Source organism: Aquarana catesbeiana, linkage group LG05 (assembly GCF_042186555.1).
Source record: "Aquarana catesbeiana isolate 2022-GZ linkage group LG05, ASM4218655v1, whole genome shotgun sequence".
NCBI classification, from domain to species: domain Eukaryota; kingdom Metazoa; phylum Chordata; class Amphibia; order Anura; family Ranidae; genus Aquarana; species Aquarana catesbeiana.
In genome coordinates this window covers 415092059-415111805 of record NC_133328.1, presented here as the reverse complement: position 1 = coordinate 415111805, position 19747 = coordinate 415092059, and the positions used below count along the sequence as shown (strand labels likewise).

Below are 19747 nucleotides of genomic sequence, written 5' to 3'. Positions count from 1 at the left end.
ATCAAGCTGGAAAGAAAGCCAGTAATTCTGGTGGCACCAGCATGGCCCAGAAGGTCATGGTATGCACAAATTGTAAAGATGGCAGTAGAGGGCCCATGGTCCCTCCCACTATGGCCAGATATGCTCTCACAGGGACCGATATTCCATCCTACCTTACGGTCTCTAAATTTAATGGCTTGGCTATTGAAACCCACATTCTGAAGAAACGTGGGCTTTCCAGGTCAGTTATCTCTACCCTGATTAATGCAAGGAAGCCAGCTTCCAGAACTATATATTATAGGGTCTGGAGGGCTTAGGTTTCCTGGTGTAAATGCAAGGGTTAGCACCCTCGGAGATATATCATAGGCAGAATTCTTGCCTTTCTACAATTAGGAGTAGAAATGAAATTGGTCTTGAGTACTATTAAAGGCCAAGTCTCAGCTTTATCGGTCTTATTTCAAAGACCACTTGCTACACATTCTGTAGTCTGGGATTTTTATGCAAGGGGTGATGCGGCTTAATCCGCCAGTCAAACCTCCCTTGAACCCTTGGGACTTGAACATAGTTTTGTCTGTGTTACAAAAACAGCCATTAGAACCGATACAATAGATTTCCCTAGTCCTTCTGACAAGGAAGTTGGTATTTTTGGTTGCTATATCCTCAGTAAGGAGGGTTTCGGAATTGGCTGCTCTTTCTTGTAAAGAGCCATATTTGATTTTTCATGAGGACAGAGTGGTGTTACGCCCTCGTCCAGACTTTATGCCAAAAGTGGTTTCAAGTTTTCACCTGAACCAAGATATTGTCCTGCTACTGTTTTTTCCAAAACCATGTTCCAGGGAAGAAAAGTCACTACATTGTCTTGATGTGGTGAGAGCCGTGAAAATCTATTTAAAGGTAACTGCTCAGATTCGTAAGACTGATGTCTTTTTTATTCTGCCTGAGGGTCCTAGGAAAGGACAGGCAGCATCAAAATCCACTGTCGCTAAGTGGATTCGGCAAGTGATAATTGAAAGGGGTAAGATTCCCCCTTTTCAAGTTAAAGCGCACTCTACCAGGGCGGTTAGTGCTTCTTGGCCAGTGCGTTATCAGGCCTCCATGGCTCAGATCTGTAAGGCCGCAACTTGGTCTTCAGTGCATACATTCACAAAATTTTATCAAGTGGATGTAAGGAGCTATGAGGATATCGCCTTTGGGCGCACTGTGCTGAAGGCAGCAGTACAGGTCCTCTAGTCTGGGGGTATCCTCCGGGTTGTGTCTCCCTCCCCTCAAGTAGCATTGCTATAGGAAGTCCCATTAAGTAATTACTTAAGGCTCTGTGTCCCATGATGTACGATAAAGAAAATAGGATTTTTATAACAGCTTACCTGTAAAATCCTTTTCTTGGAGTACATCATGGGACACAGAAGTCCCTCCCCTCTTTTTTGGGATTTAGGTATATTGCTTTGCTACAAAAACTGATGTGCTCCTGGAAGGAGGAGGGGTTATATAGGGAGTGAACTTCCTGGATTGGGTATACCAGTGTCCATCACCGGAAGGTGGCCTATAACCCATTAAGTAATTACTGTGTCCCATGATGTAAGCCAAGAAAAGGATTTTACAGGTAAGCTATTATAAAAATCCTATTTTTAAACACGCCCCGTCCAGCCGTGCAGAAGTGAACGCATATGTGTGCAGCGCCCACATATGAAAACTGTGTTCAAAGCACACGTGAGGTACCGCCACAATTGGTAGAGCGAGAGCAATAATTCTAGCTCTAGACCTCCTCTGTATCTCAAAACATGCAACCTGTAGATTTTTTTTAAACGTCGCCTCTGGAGATTAAGGGTAAAAGTTTGTCGCCATTCCACGAGCAGGCCCAATTTTGAAGCGTGACATGTTAGGTATCAATATACTCGGCGTAACATTATCTTTCACAATATAAAAAAAAAAAATTGGACTAACTTTACTGTTGTCTGATTTTTTAATTCAAAAAAAGTGTACTTTTTCCAAAAAAAAGTGCGCTTGTAAGACCACTGCGCAAATACGGTGTGACAGAAAGTATCTCGATTCACCCCCTCTGAAGATCTCTCCTGCGAAGTTTGACAATTCTTTCATATAAACAAGTGGAGAGACTATGTGCTCACTCAGCTGTCAAAGGAAAGCATTTGGGCATTCTACCAAGTCTTTAACTTGATACATTTTAACTAAGCTTCCTTTTTAGATGAAAAGGTAGCAAACTTATGTGTAAATAAATAAACCAGGCAGTCTGCCAAGTTTTAAACAACCTGTAAATGCAGGAAGTTTAACCACTTAAAGTCTAAATCTTTTTCTGACACTTCTTTCTTAAATTAAAAAGAATATTTTTTGCTAGAAAATTACTTGGAACCCCCAAACATAGTATATATATTTTATTTTATTTTATTATATATATATATATATATATATATATATATATATATATATATATATATATATATATATATATATATATATATATATATATATACATACATACATATACACACACACATATACACTCTATCTCAAAAATGAGTACACCCCTCACATTTTTGTAAATATTTTTATTATATCTTTTCATATGAGAACACTGAAAAAAATGACAGTTTGCTACAATGTAAAGTAGTGAGTGTATAAGAGTGTAAATTTGCTGTCACATCAAAATAACTCATCACACAGCCATTAATGTCTAAACCGCTGGCAACAAAAGTGAGTACACCCTAAGTAAAAATGTCCAAATTTAGCCCAAAGTATCAATATTTTGTGTGGCCACCATTATTTTCCAGCACTACCTTAACCCTCCTGGGCATACAGTTCACCAGAGCTTCACGGGTTTCCACTTCCACTCCTCCATGATGACATCATGGAGCTAGTGGATGTTAGAGACCTTGCGCTCCTCCACCTTCCGTTTGAAGATGCCCCACAGATGCTCAATAGGGTTAAGGTCTGGAGACATGCTTGGCCAGTCCATCAACTTTACCCTCAGCTTCTTTAGCAAGGCTGTAGTCGTCTTGGAGGTGTGTTTGGGGTCGTTATGTTGGAATACTGCCCTGCCGCCCAGTCTCTGAAGGGAGGGGATCATGCTCTGCTTCAGTATATCACAGTACATGTTGGCATTCATGGTTCCCTCAATGAACTGTAGTTCCCCAGTGCCGGCAGCACTCATGCAACCCCAGACCATGACACTCCCACCAAAAAGCTTGACTGTAGGCAAGACACACTTGTCTTTGTACTCCTCACCTGGTTGCCGCCACACACACTTGACACCAGCTGAAACAAATAAGTTTATCTTGGTCTCATCAGACCACAGGACATGGTTCCAGTAATCCATGTCCTTAGTCTGCTTGTCTTCAAACTGACTAAACTTGACTAAATTTGATGCAGTGTGCGGCGTATGGTCCCGAGCACTGAAAGGCTGACCCCCCACCCCTCAACCTCTGCAGCAATGCTGGCAGCACTCATACGTCTATTTCCCAAAGACAACCTCTGGATATGACGCTGAGCACGTACACTCAACTACTTTGGCAGACCATGTCGAGGCCTATTCTGAGTGGAACCTGTCCTGTTAAACCGCTGTATGGTCTTGGCCACCGTGCTGCAGCTCAGTTTCAGGGTCTTGGCAATCTGCTTATAGCCTAGGCCATCTTTATGTAGAGCAACAATTTTTTTTTCAGATCCTCAGAGAGTTCTTTGCCATGAGGTGCCATGTTGAACTTCCAGTGACCAGTATGAGAGAGTGAGAGCAATAACACAAAATTTAACACACCTTCTTCCCATTCACACCTTGTAACACTAATGCCCTGTACACACGGTCGGATTTTCCGATGGAAAAAAGTGCGATCGGATTATGTTGTCGGAAATTCCGTTCGTGTGTGGGCTCCATCTGACTTTTTCCATCGGAGTTTCCGACACACAAAGTTTGAGAGCAGGATATAAAATTTTCTGGCAACAAAATCCGATCATTTAAATTCCGATTGTGTGTGCACAAATCCGACGCACAAAGTGCCACGCATGCTCAGAGTAAATTAAGAGATGAAAGCTATTGGCTACTGCCCCGTTTATAATCCCGACATACGTGTTTTACGTCACTGCATTCAGAACGATCGGAGTATCCGACAACTTTGTGCAACCGTGTGTGTGCAAGACAAGTTTGAGCCGTCAGAAAAAATCTGATGGATTTTGTTGTCGGAATGTCCGATCGTGTGTACATGGCTTAACAATTCACATGACACTGGGGAGGGAAAATGGCTAATTGGGCCCAATTTGGACATTTTCACTTAGGGGTGTACTCACTTTTGTTGCCAGTGGTTTAGACATTAATGGCTGTGTGTTGAGTTATTTTGGAGGGGACAGCAAATTTATACTGTTATACAAGCTGTACACTCACTACTTTACATTGTAGTAAACTGTCATTTGTTCAGTGTTGTCACATGAAAAGATATAATAAAATATTTACAAAAATGTGAAGGGTGTACTCACTTTTGTGAGATACTAATATGTGTGTATATGTATATATATATATATATATATATATATATATATATATATATATATATATATATATATATATATATATATATATATATATATTTGAGGGTTCTAAGTAATTTTCTAGCAAAAAAAAAAAAAAAAAGTTTTTAACTTGTAAACACTTCTTTTGTTACATTTATGCCTGCTCAATGGGTAACGTCAGCATTTCAGCAACAGGCATGTTGTTAGACTACAACAGTATAAGGCTACTTCTATAATGAGGCAACAAATTTTTATTTACTCCTCATAAAATAAAAACCATATTATGAATGTGCAGCATCCTTTGGAAACCTGCATACATTATGTATGGAGTTACAAAATCCTCTGGAAACCTACGCATATATTATTTACATGTATGCAGAAAGTTTTGTCGGCCCCCACTACTTTTCTTGACAATCCTGGACAGGAAGAAAACCTCAGTATATTACAGTTGTATATGCAGGAGACTCAGGATAACCCTTCCTGTTCTCTGTACATGTCCTGACCAGAGGAAGCCACTGGGAGCATCCTCTTATTTAAGAAAGACTTCTGCACCTCTCTGATATCTGTATGTAAAATACAGTTAGGTCTAATTAATATATATATTATTTTTCAGGTACTTACCAAAACATACTCAAGCTATATTTATATGATCGATATGGGCTGAAAACGCACACCCTCAGGTCTAATTTGAGGCTATATACATCCAAATGGGAGGAAGGATTTAGGAATTACAGCTCTTAAGAATAACCCTCCCCCCTTTTTCAAGGGACCAAAAGTAATTGGACAATTGAATCAAAAGCGGTTTCATGGCCAGGTGTGGGCTACTCTTTCGTTTTTTCTTCATCAATTAAGGTCTGGAGTTGATTCTAAAGCCCCACACACTATCAGATTTTGTACTGATTTTTTCCTTCAGATTTACCAAAATCATAAAATGAGGTAAAACTTTAGGAGTTTCAATTTGTATGCAATCAGGCAGGCCCTTGCACTACATGGTTTTGGTAAATCTGAAGACAAAAATCAGCAGAAAATCTGATAGTGTGTATGGGGCTAAAGTGTGGTATTTGCATTTGGAATATATTGCTGTGAACCTACATCATGCGTTCAAAAGGAGCTGTCCATGCAAGTCTTCAAAAACAAATCCATCAGAGAGATAGCAGCAACATTAGGAGTGGCCAAATCACCAGTTTGATACATTCTGAGAAAAAAAAACGCACTGGTGAGCTCAGCAACATAAAAAGGCTTGGACGTCCATGAAAGACAACAGTGGTGGATGAGCACAGGATTCTCTGTATGGTAAAGAAAAACCCATTCACAACATCCAGACAAGTGCAGGACACTCTCCAGGAGGTGGGCGTATCATTGTCAAAGTCTACAATAAAGAGAAGACTTCACGAGAGCAAATACAGAGGGTTCACCACAAGGTGCAAACCATTAATAAGCCTGAAGAATAGAAAAGCCAGATTAGACTTTGCCAAAAAAATAAATAAAAAATAAAAAGCCAGACCAGTTCTGGAAAAGCATTCTTTGGACGGATGAAACTAAGATTAATCTGTACCAGAACGATGGGAAGAAAAGAAAGTGTGAAGAAGGCTTGGAACAGCTCATGATTCAAAGCACACACACCTGTAGAACGCGGTGGGAGCTTGCAGTGTGATGGCATGGGCATGCATGGCTTCCAGTGGCACTGGGTCATTGGTGTTTATTGATGATGTGACAGAACACAGACGCAGCCGGATGAATTCTGCAGTGTTTAGAGATATACTGTCAGCCCAGATTCAGCCAAATGCAACAAAGTTGTTTAGATGGCGCTTCACAGTACAGATGGACAATGATCCAAAACACACTGCAAAAGAAACCCAGGAGCTTTTAAAGGAAAAGACGTGGAATATTCTGCAATGGCTGAGTCAATCACCTGATTTCAACACAATTGAGCATGCATTTCACTTACTGAAGGCAAAACTAAAAAGGCAGACCCACAAACAAACAACAGCTGAAGATAGCTGCAGTTTGAGCCTGTCCCAGGCAAGGAATGTGTGTGTGTGGCTATACCATTTGATACTTGAGTGTCCCCAATAACACAGTGGCTGGTGGGTGGAACTAAAGCATGTGGCAGAAGATGAAGACAGAAGGGTCAGATGCTAAAGACTCTTCTGGTATCATCAGCTCTGCATAGAACAAAGACCTGAGGACTGGGCAACAGGACCGGTTGGTATTAATACTTATCTTTTGTAGACTTATTTTCTATTTAATTTCTGTATCTGAAACATCAATTAGCTACAGTTCCAGGAAAACACTTGTGGCTGAACCAGCTGCAGGTGCTTCAGTTTCAGGTCTCTCTCCAGATAGCATATACCGCTACTTTGTACTTTTCAATAGAAAGCTCCAGAGGAGGAGCCTTTGTTGTATCATGAACAATACGGTTTTAATGAAAAATAATAAGCGCTGGTGCAGCCAGTCTATTCTCTATATAGTGTATGCAGGACTTATTTCATCTGTTCCTAGGGAAAGTGACCATGCTTGGGTCTGGCCACTCATTCACTGAGTTTTGCACTGTGGGGAGGCAGCGGACATGTCAAGTGTTTCTCCATATATGGAAGTACCAAGTACGTCTCTGGGCTTAAAGTGGATGTAAATTTTTTTTTTTTTTTTTTTTGATATACTGTAGAGTATAAGATTTCCTATCATTTGAGCCCAGTCTTGCCACACAGAGTTAATCCATCTCTGAGCAATCCTCTTTTATTGTTCAGTGAGAAAAAAAACTTGACAAACTGAGAAAAACTTTGTCAAATCCTCCCCCTTGCTGTGAGTGACAGCCTAAGACACAGGCATTATTTTTTAATTCCCTCCCCCACTCCTTTCTTCAGCAGCTCTGCAAGGATTTGCTGTTCCACACCTCAGCATGATTTGACATGCTGAAGTCATGTGGTTACTTTCCTGTCTTTTCACTGGATGTTAGAGATCATAGCAGAAGTTCAGTGTTAGAAATACACAGGAGAAAATGCATATGGACAAGGGGAGTGTAGAGGTGGGCGGGGAGTCTACTGACATCACAACTCCACCCACTGAGCTCCAGACAACAGACCCACCCACAGAATATGCAGTTTTTTGGGTCTAATAACAGACAGAGGGGAGACATTTGACAGGTAAAGATACATGCAGGAGGCATGTATATCCTTATAGATAACCCCTATGGCAGTAGTTTAGAAAGGATGACATTGGGTTTACATCCACTTTAGGTTAATCCTCCTATGTAAATACAAATGTTTACTTGTAAAAGTGATCTATATCTGTATGGATGTTCTCCATGCCTTTCACAAATACAACTAAAAGGGAGTGTACACTACAGAGGAAAAGGCTGGGATAAAAAATAGTCAAGTAAATAAAGATGATATTCTTTGAAATGTGTACCTACATTGTTGCAACCAGTAATTTTTATAGTTACTGTACAAATTACACGTTATTATTTATCCCATATGTAAGCACCGTAATGCCTATGATTACCATCACCACTTTGTAGTTTGCAGTTTCCTCTTGACTGGGAAGATCTATAAAAAGTATCCAGATAAACACTGATGGCACTCATCCATGCACAATTATTGCATGTGTTAATAAGTGCCTGGCAAACAACGCTATCTTTTGGCAGCAGGATTATATCTTTATAACCAACCACTATTTATAATCTAAAAACAGACCTTCTGAAAGATTCAAACTTTTCCAAGAGAATTTATAAGTACTCCAACAATACTTTTCTCTTTTTACCTTTACATTAAAAAGGGGACCAATTTCCTTGACTGACTATCTAGAAAGCTGCATAATGCCAGCTTTCAGAGAACATAGACCTTTGCCCAGCACACCAACAGAAAAATGTCACCCCTTTTATAAAGGAAAAAAAAAAAAAAAAGGAAGAAAAAAAATCCCAAGCATAAAGGAAGATATGCTGAAAACCAACCTGTAAATGCGCGTCGTTTTGTGCTTATCTCACTTTCAACACGTACTTCTGTGCACAATTTCAGCATTAGCAGCATGGTGGCGATCATAATGATACTCTGCCATAATAATGGGGATTCAAAATGGCGTCCAAACCTGAAAAAGATATGTTGACAGTCCAAATTAGCATTCCAAGCCATTGTACTCAACAAATTACCAAAATGACTGCATAAAACTCTTCCTGTACATTCAAGTGAATACATAATCTCATCCAATAATGCACAGTGTACACAGAATGTCTTGTGTCTTATTTGCAGTGTGTCGCGTGTGGTATTTGCATGTAGGTTGCTCCATTGCTAGCTCCAGTCTCATCACTGAAGACAGAATTTCCAGTAGGGAAGCTAGGAATTGGGGTTGGGAGCCTTAAAGGGCATTTCCAGTTTTGCAGTCAAATTTGAGAAAACCCCACTATATGTGTTTGCGATGCATTTCCATCCACATAGCATACAAAAAAAATGGATTTTTACAGCATACTTACCTGTAAAATCCTTTTCTTTGAGTACATCATGGGACACAGAGTCAGGCTAATATTCATTACCTGCTGGGTTATACTTCATCATTAGGTGAATGGACACTGGTAAAGCGAAGGTCTTCAACAGGAAGTGATCCCCTATATAACCCCTCCCATACAGGAAGTACTTTAGTTTTGTAGCAAGCACTAAATCCTCAAAAAAAGAGAGGAGGGATCTGTGTCCCATGATGTACTCAAAGAAAAGGATTTTACAAGTATGACGTAAAAATCCTATTTTCTTTTTCAAACATCATGGGACACAGAGTCAGGTTAAGATTTGTTACCTACTGGGACGTCTCAGAGCAATAGCCTTGAGGGGAGGGAGACACCCTTCCAAACAATAGCCATCAGAACTTATACCACAGCCCGCAGTATAATGCGGCCGAAAGCCAAATCCTCGGTCTGCTCGAACATCCACTTGATAAAATTTTGTGAACGTATGCACTGAAGACCAGGTGGCAGCCTTAAAATCTGAACCATAGATACCTGATGGTGAAAAGCCTAGGGAGGTTCCTACACCCCCTGGTAAAATGAGCTCTCACCCTAAAAAGGGAGGAGCTGTATGTTTCAGACCGTAGGCCTGAATCACCAATTGACGGACCCAATTAGCAATAGAAGCTTTGGAAGCTGCCTGTCCCTTCTTGGGTCCTTTTGGTAAAACAAAAAAAGCAGTCTGATCCTTGGATCTCCACAGATCTAGACAAACAAACCTTGACTGCCCGGAAAACGTCCAAAGAATGCAGTTGTCTCTCTTCCGCCGTAAGAGGCTGAGAGAAAAAAAAAAAAAAAAAAAAGAGGCGGCAAATTAAATGTCCTGATTTAAATGAAAGGCCGACACAACTTTTGGCAAAAAGGATGGAACAGGTCGTAACACGACTCTGTCATGGTGAAGGATCAAGTACGGTTCCCTGCATGAAAGGGCCGCCAACTTCAACACCCTTCTAGCCGAGGCGATAGCAATCAGGAAGGCTAGCTTGCGTGACAACAAAGTCTAATGGAATTTCCTTAATAGGTTCAAATGGTTGTTTATGTAACACAGAAACACAGACAGCACCAAGTTCAAGTCCCAAGGACACATAGGTGACCTAATGGGGGGGGGTTTGGATCAGTGAATGGGAGGCTAAAGGGCCTTTGGAAGAATACTGATAGGGCCGAAACTTGACCTCTGATTGTACTCAAAGCCAATTTGATTTCCACAGCTGACTGTAGAAAAGAGCATTCTCCCAATCACATATTTCCGAGGATGCCATTTTCTGGCTTCACACCAAGCAATACAAGTCTTCCAGACATTATGATAAATCTTCCTAGTGACAGCTTTTCTAGCATTCACTAGAGCAGACACCACTGGTCCCGAGATGCCACAGTCCTTTAACACCCTGGCTTCAATAGCCATGCCATCAAATTTAGAGACTGTAAATTTGGGTGGAATATAGGACCTTGAGACAGTAGATAAGGGCGACGTGGAAGCGTCCATGGCCCGTCTATTGTCAGTCTCACAATCTGCGGGAACCAGGGCCTTCTGGGCCAGGCTGGTGCCACCAGAATGACTGGAACCTCCTCTCTCCGAATCCTGTGCAACAAATGTGGAAGGAGAAGGATCAGAGGGAAAGCATAAACCAGGGAGCACTGGCTCCATGGACCTATCAGAGCATCTGCTCCAATTGCCAGGGGATCTCTTGTTCGAGACACAAACTGCTGTAGCTTCTTGTTGAACCTGGATGCCAGTAGGTCTTCCTCTGGCCATCCAACGTTGGCAAATTTCCTGGAAAATTTCTGGGTGTAGGGACCATTCCCCTGAGCGGATCTGCTGGCGGCTGAGATAATCTGCCTTCCAGTTCTCTACTCCCGGGATATAGATTGCTGACATAATTGGCACATGTCCCTCTGCCCAGGCTAGTATATAGTTCACCTCCTTCAGAGCTGAACGACTCCTGGTACCGCCTTGGTGGTTTATATAGGCCGCTGCCGTAGCATTGTTGGACTGAACCCTGATGGGGCAGTCCTGAAGCTCCACCGTCCAGGACCGTAGTGCCAGATGTACTGCTCGTAATTCTAGGACATTGATTGGCAAGGTCTGCTCTGTCCCTGACCATTTTCCCTGAGCTGTGAGCCCGTCTAGGGTCACTCCCCAGCTGAGAGACTGGCATCTGTAGTCAGTACTCTCCAATTTACCGGGAGAAAGGATTTTCCTTTTTGCAGGTTCTGATCCTGCAACCACCACTTAAGCATGCCTGAGGAGAGAAGCGCATTGGATAATCCAGGGCTTTTATCCCTCTCTTCCAAGCCAAGATGTCTTGTTGTAAGGGCCTGGAATGGAACTGGGCATAGGGCACTGCCTCAAAGGAGGATACCATCCGTCCTAGAAGATTCATACAGAGCCGAATGGAGGGTTGTCTGGTGCCCCTTATCCGACGCCCCAGATCCTTCAGGACACTGATCCTTATGGGCGCAATAATACTCTTGCTTGGACTTGTTTAGGATTAGACCTAAATACCTTAGGACTTTGAGCTGGTCTCAAGGCTGACTTTTGGGTATTTGAAAAACTTAGGCTGGATCATAAATACCTCACTGTGTATATTATGCTCTGTTCTAGAGCATGTACAGAGTGATCAATGAGCAGGAGGTCGTCCAGATACCCGAGCACTAGGATCCCTTTGGCATTAAAAGACCCAGTACTGGTGCTAGGACCTTTGTGAACATCCAGGGAGCTGTAGTAAGCCCGAAGGGTAGAGCCACAAACTGAATATGAGGTTCCTCCACTGCAAAACGTAGGAACCTCTGGTGAGGCTGAAAGATAGGTACGTGTAAATACGCGTCCTTTATATCGATGGAGGCTAGAAAGTCTCCCCTCTGGAGTGAGGTTACTACTGAGCAGACAGACTCCATTCGAAAGGATTGTATCAATAGATACTTGCTCAGGGACCTTAGGTCCAAAATGGGCCTTGTGTCCCTGCTTGGTTTCTGAACCGTAAACAGGTTTGAGTAAAACCCTGTGCCCCTTTTCGAATACAGGAACCTCTACAATCACTCCTTGATTCACTAGATAATGTAGTGCCTAAAGCAAGAAGTTTCTTTTTGGGAGGATCTGAGGGAACGCTGGATCTTAGAAACCTCTGAGGGGGAACCCCCCGCAACTCCAGCTTGTAACCACGAGATATAATTGAGGTGACCCACTCATCCCGAATTGTAGTTTTCCAAATGTCCGCAAAGTGCAAAAGCCTTCCCCCCACCCGATTGACTGGGGGTGTCCCCTCAAAAGGAGGGCTTGATGTTGGGTTTAGAAGAATTTTTGGACCCAGGGCCTTTTCTGGCCCTGGCCTTGCAGCTTGCCCCTGGCCCTAGCGCCCTGTTGGTGGCGGAACCGCCCTGACGCCGAGACATTTGAGAAAGCAGTCCCTGGGTTTTTAAAGGAGGGACGCTTGGTGCTTTTCTTCACAAGAAGTAGAGAACTCTTCCCTCCGGAAATCTTTTGGAAATATATTTGTAAAAGTGATCACCAAATACACGCTCCCCATGAGACGGGAAACCTGCCAATAACTTTTTACAAGGAAGCTCGGCTGACCAGTTCTTAAGCCATAAAAGTCTGCGCATATGTACGGAAAAGAGAGCCAGACGAGAAACCTGCTGTATTGAATCCTTTAAAGCATCAACAGTAAAACACAGTGCTCGAGGAATATCTGTCTTACTTTCATCCTCCTGGTAAGGCCCATCAGGCCATTTGACCTGATCCTTTACGGACTGGCAAATACCAATTGCTGCAACAGCTGGCTGTATAGCTGAACTGGCCAAAGAAAAAAGGAAGCCTTTAATAATAACCCCAAATCTCCAAATTCTTGTCAACAGGGTCTTTCAAGCCGTGTTCGTTATCTACCGGACAAGTTATGTCTTGTTTAAAAAAAGAGACTGCTGCATCTACGGCTGGCATGCTCCATTTTTTAACAAACTTTTCATCCATGGGATATAAAAGGGAAAACCTCTTAGGAGGAACAAAAGTCCTGTCAGGGTGTTCCCAATCAGCATACATCGCCTGTTCCAACAGGGGATGTAGAGGGAAAGTCTGTGTGACCTGAAAAGGTCTCAGAGATCCCAAAGAGGACCCAGGAGGCTCAGTCACCTCTGCAAAAGGCAACTTAAAGGCAGAACGAACCATTTTGATCAGAGTCAGGATCAAAAGCCTCTGCAACTGAGGCACACATCAACTGGATATCTTCTTGTCCAGATTGCTCGGAAGCAGACTCACCTGCCGGGCACTCCACCGAATCCTGAGCTTTAAGTTCTTCCCCATCCTCAACCCATTCCTGCTCCAGACTAGGAGACTCCGGGGAGGGGGATCTGTCATGCTTCCTGCCACCCTGCGGGATGGAGGCAATCATGCCAGAAATCCTGTGCTCTAACCCGGAGAGAGCCGAGGACAGTTCATCCTTAGTGATAAAGGGTGAAGCAGCAGCGTTGACTGTAGGCACAATACCAGATAGGCGCAGCGGCTCAGACTGCCTGGAAGCCTCTGGTCCTTCAGGGGATAAAACACTAGGGAGACGACTAGGTTTATCAGGAACTACTGACGACAAAGGTTTGCCCTTCCCTGTGGTGTTAGTCCCACTCCTCTTTTTGGAAGACATTTAAATAGCCACAAAGAGTACTTGGGTGTAGTATTAACACACCTTAGAAGGGAAACAATTTAATAGGGCTCACCAAGCCCCTATGCAACAATCCTGCTAAGCACCTTTAGGCTACCAAGCAGCACCTGGTGACTCGTGACCCAGGTAAGGAAAAAATGAACCACTGCAAGTGTCTGTTCAGAGCCTGCTCTGTGTCCCACAGCTGTCTTCTGGAAGCACCACAAGCTTGGCCTACATAGCTGAAATAAGCTGGGTGTGCACTGGAACGTTCTGTGCATGCGTGCGCACGCACAAATGTGCATTGTCCTGGTGAACAGGCGTGACAATGCAAATCTTTGTGCGCCCAGATAAAGGCTACAGCGCATGTGCGGCGAAGCCGCCAAACAAACTGCTGAGCTCAGCGGCACTTTTGCGAACGCATGTGCACCATGGCGAACCAAGGTGAAATGGCGCACCATTGTATGCCACCATATAGGTAAAAGCAGCTAGACACAAGCAAAAAAAGTACACTTTGCAAACCCCCACAGCTAGCCCAGAACTCCCCCTTATGGGCACCGCACACAGGTGTCCAGCTTTTAGCTAGCTTGACTGATTGTAACAATCACTGGGACATTCCACAATAATAAAATAAAGGGGTTTCACTTACCCCCCCAGGCGCAGGGCCACTTAGAAACTAAGGGCCCAATCTTCACCCTTCACGGCAGGTTCCTGTCACTTGTATCTTCAAGGACTGGGTACCCTTTCATGTTCAGGGTCCACTTCCTTGGACCTGTACAGCACCCAGCAGGAAATGCCTTGGCGCTGTAGTGTCCAGGATTTCCACTCCGCAGGGTCCATTGCCCGGAGGCCACATTACAGGAAAAACCTTGCAGGATCTTGAGTCTTCTTTGCGAGGCTCGGGTACCATTTATCTATCTAAGCATAAAAGCCTGTATCAAATTGATCCGATAGGTCAATCCCTTGATTCATTTTGGAACCATTTTTGGGACTAGAGACCTGGAGCTCAGAGAGCTCAAACAAACTGCCATCCACCTTGCAGACACTGGTAAAAAAACGAAAGTACTTCCTGTATGGGAGGGGTTATATAGGAGATCACTTCCTGTCTGAAGACCTTTGGTCTAACAGTGTCCATTCCCCGAATGATGAAGTATAACCCAGCAGGTAATGAATATTAGCCTGACTCTGTGTCCCATGATGTATGAAAAAGAAAAAATGTATTTTATACATGCACTATATATATTTTGTGCGTGTGTGTGCGTGTGTATATTATATTGTAGCAGAGCTACTCAGAGAGAGCCAGGAAAAGTCCTGTTCGGGGTTTATAAGTCTCCCAGGCTCCTCTCATACACCTTCAGGGATCTCTGATCCATAATCCAGTTCGGATCTTGGTCCTCTCCCCCAGGACAATTTAAACTCACCTGTGACAGACAGCACTGGTCTGTGAGAGCAAAAGGTTGGTAAAAAGCTGGTAAGCTGTATCTGTGGAAGCCAACAAGCTGTAGGCTTGCTCAGCCTGGTAGTTAGGGCCTGTATATATTGTGTAGTTAGTGCTAAGACATGGCTAGGGTTTTTTGTTCTGTTTGTTTTTCTGAAACACTGTACAGCACCTGTATATAGGACTTGTATATATCACCAATAAACATCACACTGTTTGTCACTGCCTCACTGGATTTGGTATTTGTGCCTGAAAGACTGCTTTGTACCTGCTACCTGTCCCCCAGGTTACATACCATGTACACAAGATCTGAACTGGATTGTGGATCAGAGATCCCTGAACATGTATGAGAGGAGCCTGGGAGACTTATAAACCCCGAACAGGACCTTTCCCAGCTCTCTCAGGGACGCTCTGCTAAAAAAAAAAAAAAAATTTATATTATATTATAATATATATATATATATATATATATATATATATATATATATATATATATATATATATATATATATATATATATATATATACACATACACACACACACACACACACACACATATATACATACATACATACATATACACACACACACACATACATACAGTGGGGACAGAAAGTATTCAGACCCCCTTAAATTTTTCACTCTTTGTTATATTGCAGCCATTTGCTAAAATCGTTTAAGTTAATTTTTTTTCCTCATTAAAAAAAAAAAAAAAAGGTACACACAGCACTCCATATTGACAGAAAAACACAGAATTGTTGACATTTTTGCAGATTTATTAAAAAAGAAAAACTGAAATATCACATGGTCCTAAGTATTCAGACCCTTTGCTGTGACACTCATATATTTAACTCAGGTGCTGTCCATTTCTTCTGATCATCCTTGAGATGGTTCTACACCTTCATTTGAGTCCAGCTGTGTTTGATTATACTGATTGGACTGGATTAGGAAAGCCACGCACCTGTCTATATAAGACCTTACAGCTCCCAGTGCATGTCAGAGCAAATGAGAATCATGAGGTCAAAGGAACTGCCTGAAGAGCTCAGAGACAGAATTGTGGCAAGGCACAGATCTGGCCAAGGTTACAAAAAAATTTCTGCTGCACTTAAAGGTTCCTAAGAGCACATCAGCCTCCATATTCCTTAAATGGAAGACGTTTGGGACGACCAGAACCCTTCCTAGAGCTGGCCGTCCGGCCAAACTAAGCTATCGGGGGAGAAGAGCCTTGGTGAGAAAGGTAAAGAAGAACCCAAAGATCACTGTGGCTGAGCTCCAGAGATGCAGTCGGAAGATGGGAGAAAGTTGTAGACAGTCAACCATCATTGCAGCCATCCACCAGTCGGGGCTTTATGGCAGAGCGGCCCGACGGAAGCCTCTCAGTGCAAGGCACATAAAAGCCTGCATGGAGTTTGCTAAAAAAAAAAACACCTGAAGGACTCCAAGATGGTGAGAAATAAGATTCTCTGGTCTGATGAGACCAAGATAGAACTTTTTGGCCTTAATTCTAAGCTGTATGTATGGAGAAAACCAGGCACTGCTCATCACCTGTCGAATACAGTCCCAACAGTGAAGCATGGTGGTGGCAGCATCATGCTGTGCAGGTGTTTTTCAGCTGCAGAGACAGCACGACTGGTTGCAATTGAGGGAAAGATGAATGTGGCCAAGTACAGGGATATCCTGGATGAAAACCTTCTCCAGAGTGCTCAGGACCTCAGACTGGGCCAAAGGTTTACCTTCCAACAAGACAATGACCCTAAGCACACAGCTAAAATAACGAAGGAGTGGCTTCACAACAACTCAGTGACTGTTCTTGAATGGCCCAGCCAGAGCCCTGACTTAAACCCAATTGAGCATCTCTGGAGAGACCTAAAAATGGCTGTCCACCAACGTTTACCATCCAACCTGACAGAACTGGAGAGGATCTGCAAGGAGGAATGGCAGAGGATCCCCAAATCCAGGTGTGAAAAACTTGTTGCATCTTTCCCAAAAAGACTCATGGCTGTATTAGATCAAAAGGGTGCTTCTACTAAATACTGAGCAAAGGGTCTGAATACTTAGGACCATGTGATATTTCAGTTTTTCTTTTTTAATAAATCTGCAAAAATGTCAACAATTCTGTGTTTTTCTGTCAATATGGGGTGCTGTGTGTACATTGAGGAAAAAAAAATGAACTTAAACGATTTTAGCAAATGGCTGCAATCAGGGCTGAAACAACTAATCGATTAATCGACAACTAATCGATTAATCAGCCAGTAACATAACAGGGTTAACTAAAATGAGCCCTTTCTAATATAAAAAGAGCAAATAATCGCTACTGTCACTATGCTTTTTTCAGCTTCTGCATATTTGGAAAGGGTCGGACTTTTTTTTTTTTTTTTTTAACACAAAACGGTGCTTTTTTGGTTCAATATACTTCAATGGAGAAGCTGCAGAAAAACATGTAATGCGTTTTTGCAGCAATTTGTGTTTTTTAATTTGCCCAACAACAAATTGTCCAAAAACAATGCAAAATCATGTGCGCAAAAAATCAAAACGCACAGCAAAAAGCAATGCAGAAACAGATCAAAAGCAAACTGCATAGGTGTGTACTGAGCCTTATGCTGGCCACACGGATCAATTTTCAGACGAGAATATTCATACGAAAAATCTTTGTACATTCGCTGAATGAAAGAATTTTTCATTTCATGAAATTTTCACTTGTTTTTAAGTCTGTTTTTAAAATGAATGTAACTTCTGAACGAAAACCACATAAACTGTCTGAAAATTCCTTTGACCAAGAAGTTTTCTGTTATTTCCAAATTTTCCCATCACTGTGGTTGAAAATGAATGTCGATTTGACCGCAATAACAATTAGAAAATTGAACGAACGTTCTTAAAATGACATTTTTCTTGAAGGAAGATAGATATGGTGTATGAGAATTAAAAAAAAAAAAAATTTGATCTCTGAGTCTGATGATATTTACCAGATTCACCCTTTAATATACTGTTAGAGGATATATACTATCTCTCCTCTAATAGTATATACAGTATATCTCTTCTGTCTGTTATTCTCAGAGTGGATTAGAGATTTTGCTCCCTAACCATATAGTTGGTTATTTACATTTGCTACTGCATAGAGATATTTACGAATAAATTGCCTTTTTTTTAAACTTTACATATTCACTAAATTATACACCACACTTTTTTTAAAGGTTATTAACCGATTAATCGAAATAATAAATCGGCCAACTAATCGATTATGAAAATAATCGTTAGTTGCAGCCCTAGCTGCAATATAACAGAGTGAAAAAATTTAAGGGGGTCCCCGGTGTGTGTATATATCCCACATGCAATTCTGAGCCTTCATAATTTAAAGAGCTAAAATCCAATTAAAAAAAGGGTGAGCCAGGGACAGTAGGGCTTAAGAGGAAAGGGCATTATGCTGTTAAACTTTCTCCAGCAAACAAATGAAGTGGGCTCTGACTTGCTGCAGCTTATAATGCACATTGAAAAGTTCAGTGTGCAGTGAAATCAGGGTAAGCAATTTCAGTATAAGAGAACAACATGTAAAACTAAGCAAGACTGAAAAGAAGGCTGGCATTCAGCCTTAACTGTGACAGCCAACCTGAAAGATTTCCTTGTCAATCCCATTGCTGCTGGTAACCCATTTTACCTAGAACACCAATTTATCACTCAAGTGAAATGACAGCCCATGTATTCTCAATCCCATAACTGTGTGAAAAGCAGATCGGACTTGCCCAGCAGCGCTTATGAACATTGAGCGGGATTAAAGCTGCAGTGTGTCAGAATATACTGCAATGTCAGTTTTAGGTCTTTCATTATTTAAAGCATACCCATAAAAGAAAAGGGATTATGCTTATCTTTCTGGCAGCCAATTTGTTAAAACCCTGCCTTTTGCTGCTCCCTGGCCACTATAAGTAATTGACTGGTTAGATATGTCTGATACCGGTTTCCCCCGCTGCACACTGATTCCTCCTGCTGGATCGTATGTCCTATAAGGATGTAAGAGCTGCCAGGAGAAACCATGCCACGCAGCAGGGAAGCAGATATTTTACACACAGAGGAAGAGCAGAGGCAGCATTTCAACAAAATTGGCCACCAGAAAGATGAATAAGTGGGGGAAGAAAAAAAAAAAAAAAAAAAAAAAGGGTATGACCAAGCCTAGGTTCACGCCAGTGCTGCTGCATAATCACTTTTTTTTTTTGTAGCAGTTGTTAAGCTGTTAAGCACCAAACCTGCCAAAAATGCATGCACATGTTTTTTTCATGCACTCCCATTAAAAGTCTATAGGGCCAAAAATACAGAATGCTGCACCTTTTCAAAAATCACATTGCACAATATTGCATTTATGTTAACAGGCACCATAAAGAATAGTGTGATGTGCATTGCAGTGCCATGGCAGACGCAGAAGGAATTGCACTAAATGTGAACAGGACCTTAAACATGTGGATCTGGTTTCAGTCCCTCTTGTCACAAGTTAGACCCCATACACACTATTAGATTTTATGCAGATTTTTGTCTTCAGATTTACCAAAACCATATAAAATGAGGTCAAACCTTAATACGGCGTACAGACTTTCGGACATTCCGACAACAAAATCCTGGATTTATTTCCGATGGATGTTGGCTCAAACTTGTCTTGCATACACATGGTTGCACAAATGTTGTCGGAAATTCTGATCGCCAAGAACGCACAAACGTACAAC

At 42.1% G+C, this 19747-nt stretch overlaps 1 protein-coding gene across 2 annotated transcripts in view; it reads right to left on the bottom strand.

Moving 5' to 3' along the window:
* Positions 1–19747, bottom strand: part of SLC66A2 (solute carrier family 66 member 2) — a 201365-nt gene that overhangs the window by 154995 nt on the left and 26623 nt on the right. For both annotated transcript variants that reach the window (XM_073631201.1, XM_073631202.1), the window contains exon 3: positions 8438–8571. In XM_073631201.1, the coding sequence (XP_073487302.1) occupies positions 8438–8571 (134 nt within the window). The remainder of the gene's footprint in view (positions 1–8437; positions 8572–19747) is intronic.